Source organism: Danio aesculapii, chromosome 3 (genome assembly GCF_903798145.1).
Source record: "Danio aesculapii chromosome 3, fDanAes4.1, whole genome shotgun sequence".
Classification (NCBI taxonomy): domain Eukaryota; kingdom Metazoa; phylum Chordata; class Actinopteri; order Cypriniformes; family Danionidae; genus Danio; species Danio aesculapii.
Window position 1 is genome coordinate 5,082,465 of NC_079437.1, and position 12,764 is coordinate 5,095,228.

The 12,764-nt window shown below is 40.8% G+C and overlaps 1 protein-coding gene across 1 annotated transcript; it reads left to right on the top strand.

Moving 5' to 3' along the window:
• The first annotated feature begins 145 nt into the window (after nt 1–145).
• vmo1a (vitelline membrane outer layer 1 homolog a) lies at nt 146–11,401 on the top strand. Its single transcript, XM_056452945.1, has 5 exons — nt 146–446; nt 5,204–5,322; nt 6,493–6,606; nt 8,433–8,614; nt 8,684–11,401. The coding sequence occupies exons 1-4, from the start codon at nt 249–251 to the stop codon at nt 8,611–8,613; spliced, it is 612 nt and encodes a 203-aa protein (XP_056308920.1). The 5' UTR covers nt 146–248; the 3' UTR covers nt 8,614; nt 8,684–11,401.
• The last annotated feature ends 1,363 nt before the right edge of the window (nt 11,402–12,764 follow it).

Consider the following 12,764-nt stretch of genomic DNA (forward strand, 5'->3'; position numbering starts at 1 on the left):
CATGTAGCATTTCGATTTTGGTTTATTTGATTCGATAATTGTTGACTTCTTTTCTTTTTGAATGTCATGAATAAGTCTCGTGTTTTATAGAGCCCTGTTTGGTGGTCACGTTAAGTTCCTCCCAGAGAGCACTGACTTTACTCACTGCTGGAGCGTCAGAGGTGGATTTCAACACATAAACTGGCAACCGTGTTCAGTTCTCCTTGTGCTTCTTTAAAGGCCGTTTTCTACTTGACAGTGTTGCAGAGATGCATCGTTTATTTTCCATGATTTTACTGCTGTCCATCATTGGGCTGCACGTGGTCATTCCTTTCCCAACAGATAGTTCCTTATGGATCGTCGAAAAAAGTATCGAGATGGCTGTTGATAATGGAGGAGAGTGGGGCTCATGGGGACCTGCAGATATGTGTCCATGGGGATCGTACGCCCGAGGGTTTAGTCTCAAGGTAAGTCTGGCATTTATTTCATGACAGCACTAAAATGCGCTGGTGTGTTGCCTTCTCAGGGGCACACACACACACACACACACACACACACACACACACACACACACACAATAGTAATTGTTGTTAATATTCTTATAGTAAATTCTATAAATGTTTAATTTATATGGCTATGATTTTGTTTTAGAAAATCATCTGTGCAAAACATTTTTTCTAACCCCTCCGCCTGTCTGTGCCTGCCAACATGTTCAGTTCTGGCCAGATGGTGGATCTGTTTTGGAGTAGTTTCGCTTTTAACATATTTCTGCAATAAAAATCCAGCCAATCAGCCTCCCTGAATGTGAGACGAGCTGGGCGAATATTTTGCCGCCACAGGAGTCATGTTACCCACATGTGACTGCTATTTTTTTCCTAGCTTTTCTTTTTGCACCCAGCATATTTCAGTGGTCACATCAGCGTGTATTGTACTGTACGAAACGGAAAATGGTGTCACACCACTCCACTCCACATCAACATTATGCTGGAATGGTAGCACATCTTGTCTTTGGAAAATACAACACTCTCTTAATGAGGTCACAGAAACAATGGGACAAATGAGGAGCTTATAGTCCTTTCAATTTATAAAATACTTTAACGTTTCAAAACTTTTAAAAATAATAATAATTAATAATAATAATAATAGGTGTTCCAGGCATGTCCCACCAGGAGGAGGCCTTAGGGAAGACCCAGGACATGCTGGAGGGACTATGTCTCTCTGCTGGCCTGGGAACACCTCGGGATCCCCCTGGAGGAGCTGGAGGAAGTGTCTGGGGAGAGGGAAATCTGGGGTTCTCTCCTAAGACTGCTGCCCCCGCGACCTGGCCCCGGATAAGCAGCAGAAAATGAATAAATAATAATAATTTATTTGTATTTAATGCCTTTAACACTGAATACTCAAAGCTTTACACTTAAAATACAAGGATATCATAAAAACATGCAGAGGAGACAAATTATATTCATTCATTTATTCATTATTCTTTGGCTTAGTCTCTTTTTTATCAGGGGTCGCCACAGCTAAATGAACCGCCAACTATTCCAGCATATGTTTTACGCAACGGATCCACTACTATATACACCAGGGGTCACCAAACTTGTTCCTGGAGGGCCGGTGTCCTGCAGATTTTAGCTCCAACCTTAATTAAACACACCTGAACAAGCTAATCAAGGTCTTACTAGGTATATTTGAAACACCCAGGCAGGTGTGTTGAGGCAAGTTGGAGCTAAACCCTGCAGGGACACCGGCCCTCCAGGACTGAGGTTGGTGACCCCTGATATACACTTGTCAGGTCTTGGTATTTTCGCCCAAAAAAAGTTTAAAGGGTACCTATTTTACCACCTTTTTTCAGATTTAATATAAGTCTTTTGGGTCTCCAGAATATGTCTGTAAAGTTTCAGCTCAAAACACCCATCAGATTATTTATTAGACCTTTTATAAGTTTCTATTTTATCAATCTGAGCTGCAGGTGGCGTTTTTTTGTACTGCGCCTTTAAGGCTAGTCCTCCCCGCCCACCGTTCCTATGTGCCTGTCAGCGTGCCTCAATTTCTGCCCTCGGCTGCTTCAGACAACAGACAGACATAAAGGAAGCAGATCTCACGTAGCATTTGTTTTTGTTGTGGAGTTGCAACGATGAGTCATACAATGTCGTTACAAAATTCACGCACACACACAAATACACAGACACAAAGACAGCGCAGACACGCACACAGAGCGCATTTAGCTTTGCACTCTTTTTGCACACATATGTGACAGAATACAGATGAATATGCTGCTGTATGGATATCTGTTATGTTAATGTACAAAATAAACCCGATTTAATGTCTACAAACCAGGATTGAAGCATCTTCTGTAGTATTTGTTCTGACAGGCAGCTGTGCTAATGTAGTAAAGCTGAAGTAAATCACTGTAATTCATTAACATACCCTGTTTTAAAACATGTTAAACTTGTAAAACTCACTCCTCTTGATCACATTTGATGATGATTGATGATCATAGAGAGCTGAACAGATCTTTTATTCCCGGTTGCTTTGCGCACGTCCTGTCTTGTTGATATGATTATATGCATTACTATGGAGGCATGTTAATATGCAGCTGTCAATCAATATTGGTGGGCGGGGAGACTGCACTCCTACGTCAAGTTGCGGTCGGTCTGAAAACCGCCCCAATTGGTCCACCGTTTTTTATGTTGCTAAATTGAAAAAAAGGCACTGGGTGTGTTTATATCACCCCAATATGACGCTCTATACTCTATACCTACATATATGTCTGTCCAAACAGCAGGGAAAGTAGATTTTTCACCATAGGTGCCCTTTAAAGTGGGTTATTTTTATATTTTTCTGTAGCCAAATATTATTTTCATCATTTAATTGTAATTCTAGAGTGTGATTATTGTCTGCCAACAGTCAGTGCTGCACACAGAGATATCTGATCGGATCATCATGACATGAAGAAACCTGAAACTCAATCCAGAAAAACTTAGCCTATATCTCGAAGATGCCTCAAAAACCTGCCTGCAAAACTTCAGCACTGTTTAAAGTTTTGGTCACTTGTGTAAAAATGCTGTAAAATGAGGATGCTGTCAAAAATAATACACACATACATTTTATTTATAGACTAATGTATGTTAACTAAATCAAATCAACATCTGGTATGAGCACACTTTGCATTTTAAACACTCGCTACACTCGCCCAGGGTTTGTGAGGCAGTTTAGCAGGTGAGTTTTTCTGAAGCATCTTAGAGATGTTGCCAAAGTTGCTCTGGATTGAGTTTGTCTCAGTTTGTTTTGTTTGTTCATGTCATGGAAAGCCCCCCCCAGCCTTCTTCATTTTCGTCCACGACACACCACCACACCCACTCCGCTCTTCACTTTCGTCCGCGATACCGCCAACCCCAACCCCCCGCGAAACTGACATTTTGACAGTGTCGAGATCCCAAAACGCAAGTGTTTCGAAACACTGCACCTAAGCATGATCAGAAACTGTTTTTTTTTAAGTGTTGTAAATGAAGCGTGCTGGGAAGATTGTTCAAGTGTGCCCAATAGAAACTGAAGAAAACACTCTTTCATGGCAACACTGCTGTAACTTTCACTGCAACAAGTCCAGCCGATATCCCGCCCCCGAGAGCCATATACCCTACCGTGATTGGTAGGTTCAATCAGCTCTGCACACAACACTGTAAAGTGCCATACATATCAAACCGGCGAGCCGCACTGACATAAACTTTCGTCCCACGGGCCGCATTTGGCCTGCGGGCCGCGAGTTTGAGACCCCTGCTGTAGAGTGTCCTCTGCTTGTTGCTGTATGTGGGTGGATTAATACAGAAGGGTGACAGGTTAAGAGGCTGTACGAGTGCTGTTATTTCCAGAATGTCGCATGGCTATCAGCCAATCAGATTCAAGAACCAGACAGAACTGTTGTGTAAACCTGTATAAATGAATTGAAAAATGTTCTTTGTTATGCCCGCAGAGTGCCAGTGGAAATTCACCATCAGCCCTTTTATTACTCCAACTCCTTAAGGCTGGTTTGTACTTCTGCGTCAAGTGCATGCGTATGCTACGGCAGGGCCTACGCGTGGAAGCTTAGCCCTCGCCATGGCCATCGGCGTCGCTGACGCGCACCTCTTAAAAAAAACTGTAACTACACATCGCAACGACGCATAGTGCAAGCCCTATGATTGGTCGGCTTGGTAGCGCTGACGAGTGTGGGCGTGACCGAGAGCCGCACAAGCCCCATGGAGCGATTGTTTACAAGTGCGGAGTCCTGTGAAGGAGCTCCAGATGGAAAGTTTTGTTTTGTGTTTACCTCATGGTTAAAGTTGTTGCACATCTGCCGGTTCCTGCCTCAAAATAAGCGAGTTTGAGCCACTTGTACATTAAGGAAGTGTTCAGAAAAAACAAAACACCAGTGAAGAAACTCGACTCAGAAGAACATAAACACCTACTGCCAACTAGTGTTTCAGAAGTGTAATTGCAAAACAACAGAAACAGCGCACAGAACTATAATTGCACAGCTACACGCGTTGCATGCGCCGTGGGTCACGCCGATCACTTGACGCAAGTATAAACCAGGCTTTAACCCTCTCCTGCCCTACTCTTGACTTACAGCCCCTTTCTCCAGTCCTGAAGCCAGTTATTCCTCCTTTCTCTATTCGACTTGCTAAACCAAGCCTAATGCTGCCTCCGCTAATAGTGCCAGTACACATCATTCCCCTTTTCCTTCCCCATGCCAAAATCCAACAGATCCCAGCCCGCAACTCTTCCCGCTAGCGGAGCAAGTACCAAAATTATTGCAGTTTTAATGATGTACAGAGCACAGTGCAATCTGTTGGCACATTTCTGATTTATGCATGATTTATTTCCACATATACTGTGATACTGTGAATGAGGCCTGAATCTGATCTCAAACTATCTGAACGCTTGCATTTTTTTCAGTTGACACAGTCATGGAGCATATCAGATCTGTTTTATATATGAGCAAATCAATCTGAGATGGGTCAGAGTAGTTTGATCCAGAGTAGTTGGATCAGACAGTAGTCAGCGATTCATAGTGTGTACACACGTGTCACCAATTCACCATGAAATGTGAACAAATAAGCAACTGAATGCTACCTCAGATAGTCCTGCACTGTGAAAACAATAGAATTTGGGAGTATTGGAAATTGGCAGTGTGAATTGATCACCTTTTTTTAAAGGAGGATTGTACTAATGATGTTACTGTTTTAAGGTGGAAGAACCTTCCCATTTTACACTCGATGAGACGTCAGTCAATGGGATTCGTCTTTACTGTGTCAGTCCGGACAACATCTCCAAGGTTGTTGCTGAAGTTCAGTCCAAAGTTTCAAAGTAATTACTTTGGGGTTTTTTTTTTTCATTAATTGACCCTAAGCTAAGCCCCGCCCTCCTTAGTTACTGTTGCTACGCCTGTCAAGCTTTCGTGCCTGGCACATCTTTCACAATGTATGCGCCGGTGTCAGACATTGCCAGGGATGTAACCAGTCATTTTTGGCAAGCAGGTGAGATATCCGAGAACGCCAGACAAAAAAAGACTGCAGTATGTGTTACAGGAGTATATTCACGACATGATTAGAGAATAATTAAATCAAAATTGAAGCTAGCTTAGCCTAGCCGCCTCATACGCTGACCATTCAACAGCTTAGCTCATGCTCAGCAGGAGAGGTGAATTTTAAAAATAACCTAATAATAACTAATTAAACCGTGATTTCTCTATTTTTAGTCAAAAAGCCTGATAGATTAATGTTTTGCAATGAAATATAGCGTTACTAACCGATGAGGAAACGCGCATGGCAATGCTTCTGCATCATTCATTCATAGAAAGAACAGCCAGAAAGGGGAAACTGATGGACTTGTGTTTTGCTCAGCTTGTGATCACATCTCTGTTCTGTTGATTTGTAATCTCAAATATTCGAAATATGAAGTTCAGCAAAGTTAGCAACGGATTCGCTGATTCGTATTTTCCAGATCAATAACTATTCGCTATTAGTATGACTATGAAGGCTTAAACGGAGCATTACTCATCATATCAAGCGGGAAAAAAGAAAAAGACAGCTGGGAAACAGAACCTGCTTTGTGTTTTTGTAGTAAACACAGTTTAGATCTGTTTAGGGTAAGAGGTGTGTGAGTTTTTGCCGTCGGTCTATCACTGAATGTGTCAGGAATATCAAAACAAAACCAACTTACCTCTGCTCCTTTAGCGCCCCTCACAGAGCTCGATCCACGCTGGCATGTCTCCTCTTGGGTTTTAGGTTTTGAAAAGGGAAAAATTCCACCATCCCGTCTAAACTTTAAGGATATCAGATTTGCACAATCCATATGCACAATGCTTCGGCGTGTTTCCCTCGCTCGAAAGCTTGACAGAGCCCCTGCGCATAGCTACGGTTGCTAAGCCACAATTGGTGGGTGGCGGTTTTTGGGTGCGGCTTAGCGAAGGGTCAATTGTTAAAGATACAAAAGAAATATTTGATCTGACTAAACCCTATTGTGTCTGTTCTTCAGCTGGGGTGAGTGGACATCTGTCAAGTGGTGTAGATCTGGATTCTTGAAAGCTTTCAAGTTGAGAGTTGAATCTCCTCAAGGATTTGAAGATGACACGGCAGCAACCAACATCATGTGAGTATGTTGAAAACAATCATACACAGATTTAATCATACACAGAAAAAAGTATTCATGCATACAAAAAATAAATGAATGCAAACAAAAGTGCACAGATTTGTGTAGTATACTAGTGTCACACAGTGTTTTAGCTACTCCAAAGCACCAGGGGCCTCATGTATCAACGCTGCGAACGCACAAAAACTTGCATACGCCAGGTTTCACGCTCACGTTTGGATTTACTAACGATGGAATGAACATGGGAATGTGCGCTGGTCCACGCCAACTTCATGCCTGGCGTACGTGCATTTCTTGTGTGTGTTTGTTGGACATAATGGGTGTCGTCAAGCTTTGCCAAACTGTGCAGAAGTTAGGATTTTCTCAACTTTTTAGGCGCCAACAGAAGCATCAGTCAATCACATCTTGTTATGCAAAATACCCCGCCTCAGACAGTAGCCGATTGTGGACTAATTTCATTGGCTGACACTACTATGACGATTACTTCAGCCCCAACCAGTATTTATATATATATATATATATATATATATATATATATATATATATATATATATATATATATATATATATATATATATATATATATATATATATATATATATATACATACATACATACATACATACATACATACATACATACATACATATACATACATACATACATACATACATACATACATACATACATACATACATACATACATATATATATATATACATATATATATATATACATATATATATATATATATATATATATATATGTATATATATGTATATGTATATATATATATGTATATATATGTATATGTATATATATATATATGTATATATATGTATATATATATATATATGTGTGTGTGTGTGTGTTTGCCACTGAATCTACACATTTTAAGCACAAGATGTTCTAACATTATTCTATATATCTAATGTAATCCTTCATTTAATCGACATGATGCTGTCAGTTGATGCTGATACCGCGTTCACCATCGCTAAGTTATATGTCAATATCATCTGTGCAATATCAGACACCACCTATTATTATTGTTAACTCAGTTCATCTCATTCACGCCAAGCAGTGCGTGTAGGACCGGTGAGATTATACTTTTATGATGTTAGTTTTACTACATAAAAAAAATTTAAATCAGAGAAATCCTCTGGCTTTTTTCTTTTCTTGCTGTGTCGAAAACATACCAAACCGTGACACCACTGTGTCATATCAAACCGAACCGTGATTTTTGTGAACCATTACACCCCTAATATATATATATATATATATATATATATATATATATATATATATATATATATATATATATATATATATATATATATATATATATATATATATATATACTGTCAGTAGTAGGTCTTGGTACTTACTCTGCCAAAATAATCAAAGCAGCAGCAGCGTAGCAGATCTATACCGCCAAGACCAAATACATCAACATTGCCATATACATATTTTTTACCATACTAAATCCTAAGAGTGTTCATGACAGAATAAATATTCATATCAACCTGGCTATGTTGTTTCAGTCTCTTAACAAAAACTTAAAACTTGCACCCGTCAGTCAATTTGATGGGTGGGGAAACCATGCACCGAGCATCATGTTGCGGTGGGCCTCAAAATCACTATGATTTGTATCCTATTTTAATGTCAGTAAATTTTTAAGAAGAGACTTGTTTCTATCACTCCAATATGACTGTGGGCACACTATACCTGCATACAGTTCTGTCCAAACAGCTTACAAAAGATGATTTTCATCACAGGTGCCCTTGAGAAATAAGTTAAGCATTATTTTATATCTGTATTATCTCCAGGATCAGATGCAGTGATGGTAGTGAGCTATATGGTTATGGCATGGCCTGGGGGGACTGGGGCTCTTGGAGCAAAACCTGTTTGGGAAAAGGAATTTGTGGCATCAAGACTCGGGTTGAAGAGCCACAGGGAATATGGGACGACACCGCTCTCAATGATGCTGTCATGTACTGCTGCGATTAAGGTGACAGGATTGCAAACAACACTCAGAATAACACATACTGCAGAAACTGAGGTCTGGCTTTTCTTTTAGGAGTAAGAGGATGAAAACAAGAACAGAAGAAGACCTGATGGGTGGTAATAATGCTTATACACTCAGACTACGACAGGAGGTTTTAGGCGTGACAGAAATTAATTGATTAAAACTAACATTTTAGTTCTTTTAGGATAACATCTTGTGTTATGTGCTCAGAATTATTAGGTAAGTGATTATTTTGACAATGTCATCATTTTTATGCAGTCACAAATCACATAAATAATATGTATTAATCAGTGATTCAAATTGAACGCTTGTTGGATTTAAGCATATCAGGTGATTCAACCTAAGTAATTCAACATTGTAGTATTGTTATGTGCGTGATAATTAGGTAGCAGCTTTTCCTCTGACAAAATAAACCCCCAAAAAATGTGTTTTATTGACTCAGAAAAATCTAAAATTGTAAATAATCTTCCAGAGGGAGGCTCTTTAAAAGGATAAGATATTGTTGCATCACATACAACCCAGAAAACGTAGTCTGAAAAATCTGAAAATGCAGTCTGAAAATGACGTTTCTGGAGAGGTACCTGAAAAACGTCCTGGGAGGTACCTGTTTTTTACAGTTTTTGTTTTGGCGAATCCGCCAGAGGCCGCTGTGTGCGCTTTTTCGCATCTCAAATGTCTCTTGCGAGTGCCGTTCACACCAGTGCTGTTCTCGTGTAAACCCACTAGAGGCTGCTGTCGACCAGCTGAATGATTGACTGGGCGATCAGCCAATCGACGGACCCACCCTTCTTCTTCCCTGAACCCAACCGATTACCGATTAAGCCGCCCACCCACTCACTTCTCCTAAACGCCAACCAATGATTTACAAAAGCAGTCCAACAAAAGAAAAGCCCTCGTCTGATTTTTACCACGTTTTTGGATTTTACCACATTCTCACCGTTGTTCACTCATTCGTTTTATTTTTTGGATTCTGTTTTTGTCTTACCTGATTTCTGGAAACTCTGGTCATCGTCCTCGTGGTCAAAGCCTCTCTGCGTCTTAAGTTCGCTGACGTACACGACGAGCTAACCGGACAAACTGGTTGCAGTGGGAAAGCCCTCCACACGGAGGTAAGCAGTCAGCCGGTAAGCTGCAAAAGGAATGGCGTCTCACCGCCCCATAGCGTCCACTTAAAACAATGAAATGCAGCCATACGTACCTCCTGCTCCTGCGGTCTCCAGAAACGTCAGTGGGACTACGTTTTCAAAATGTGCCTGGGTTGGTCACATAAGCTGAAATGTCAAGACTGTGCTAAGAAATCCATGAAGAGAAAGTTCATTGATTCATTCACTCATTTTCTTTATGGCTTAGTCCCTTTATTAATCAGGGGTCGCCACAGTGGAATAAACCGCCAACATATACAGCAATTGTTTTACGCAGCGGATACCCTTCCAGCCGCAACTTATTACTGGGAAACACACATACACACACACAATTTAGCCTACCCAATTCACCTATAGCCCATGACTTTGGACTTGTGGGGGAAACTAAAGCACCCGAGGAAACCTACGCGAACACGAGGAGAACATGCAAACTCCACACAGAAACACTAACTGACCCAGCCAGGGCTCGAACCAGCGACCTTCTTGCTGTGAGGTAAACGTGCTACTCACTGCACCACCGTGCAGCTGAAGAGAAAGTTTTCATTGGTTTTATGTACTGATGAGAATGACTTCCTACACACATGGCTGAATCAGAAACAGATACACTTCAGCACCGGCAAGGTGAAGGTAGTGGTACTGATATGTGCTGGTGTTATTAAAAATGAGCTAGATGGACATTTTTAGACTGAAGATAGACTAAATCAAACCTACTCCCAGTTTGTAGCACATACATCTGCACACAAATCAAGAAGTGTGGTTTATTTATAAACTAATTTTGAGAGGGTCATGGTACCGCATTAGCTCCGTATATTTGCACCAATCAGATGCATACCGACACACTATAAATTACCAGAGCTTTCTACTCCAGTCATCTTCGTGTTGAAGAATCCAACCTTCCACCCCTACTCCTCCCCTTCTTTAATAAGGCGGCACGGTGGCCAAGTGGGTAGCACTGTTGCCTCACAGCAAGAACGCCGCTGGTTCGGCCCTCTCCAAGCCGGTCGACTATTCTGTACGGAGTTTGCATGTTCACCCTGTCTTCACATGGGTTCTCCCCAGGTTCTCCGGTTTCCTCCCACCATCTAAAGACATACACCATAAGTAAATTGACTATTTCAAAATAACATCTTTCTCGAGACCTACCTGAGCTCAAACTCTCCTCTCGCCCTTCAAACAGGAGGGAGCCCCAGGCTCAAGGATATTCTGAGCTCAGGGCTCTCTCCCGGGACAGCATGCCAAACATGCTTTATTATCAATCATCAGCTAAGTGTGAACTCTTGAAGACCATGATGTTCATGCAGCACAATCAATGCTCCATTGCATGCTCTGAAGTACTTTACCAAAAATAAAATTCTAACTTGCCTAATAATTCTGCACACAATGTAGTCTGAGGTTTCTGTGCGTAACATGTAGAAGTCTGGACGATTATACACATACTAAATAATGTCATGACTAACAATATACAATATGTAACAACATGTTACATGTAAGAGTAGCCAATTACGTATAAGTATAGTCATCATGCTGTTTATGTATGCATGCACCTTCATATATAAACTGGGTCTTTGTTTGTGTTAGGGGATTCTGTTTAATCATTTCTGCCACAATTAAAGCATATTCAAAGGCATTGTTTAGAGTCTGTATGGTTACTGCAAGTTAATGAAGCACTTGGTCGCATTGCACTTTTTGGCTTCCATTCATTCACACACATAAGCACTACACCAGACATGCAAGCTCATTCAAAAGGTTTTACATTTTACTGCATTCCAGAGTTAAGACTTACTGAACATTAAGATGTGACTTGCATCACGGCAGAAGATCAAGACTTGACCACTCTGTGCAGATATTTAAAACATCCAGTCTAATTCATATCAGCATCATCCTGTTTTATCCTGCCCCTTTTCACAGCACTGTCCGAATTCATTTTGCATGCTCAGAGAAGTTTTACCCATGAGTTTGTAAAGCTTCAACTGTAGACAAACAAAAGAAAATATATTTAAGAATGCTAGAAACCTGTTAGCATTCACATTTATAGTAAGAAAAACTAATTTTCCCAAAGTGTTTGCAACATTCTTGAAATATCTTCTTTTGTGTTTAACAGGAGAAAAAAACGATGGTGATACTTAATAATGAATTTGCTCCGTTAGTCCAGGAGACTCCTGTGATGTTTGGTTGAGGAATGTTCACAGTTGTAATGACAATTTATATGACCTCACATTCATTCTGTGCCAAGTGCTTCACAAACAGATTTAATTTGGTATTACCATTGGGTAATTCGGTATTACTCCATTTATATCAAGAAATCATTTTGACAAAGATTTGATCATGTGACAAATAATGAGCAATAAATACAACATCTGCAAATTTTGTATGAAGTGAACTGTGGCAAATAGCATTTACCCTCCGTTCCTCACCCTACCCGCGGGGAATGATGGGTAACATCGTAACCATTTTGTTCCCCATCCGGAGTGGAACTCCAATGCTATATGAAAAATTTCACCAAGGGAAAATGTCTGGAAAACGGCACAGTGAGAGGTTTGCCCCAGTGAGTGTACCATCACCACCAGGGATGCAGCCCTCAGACTTTCCCCCTAGCCCTAACTTACCTTTCCTTACCTGTGAAGCGCGTGAAGGCGTATTTATATTTTTGGGGAGTCATAAAAATATACACCTAGTTAATTTCTAGAAGTTTTAAAATACGACAGAATGTTGGGAAAGCATGTCTGTCCCGAAGGGAGAAGATGCTGCAGGGGCCATATGCTGCCCCAATGGCAACCCAGGCTCATTCTGAAGCCATACCTCTATATAGCCTACATTTCTGGAGACCACCAAATACGTCCCAGGAGGTATGTTTTTTGTTTGTTTGTTTGGTTTTTTTTGCAGTTTTTGTTTTCGCGAATCCACCAGAGGGCGCTGTGTACACTTTTTCAGATCTCAAATTTCCCTCGCGAGTGCCATTCGCGTCTGCTGTTCTTGCATAAATCGACCAG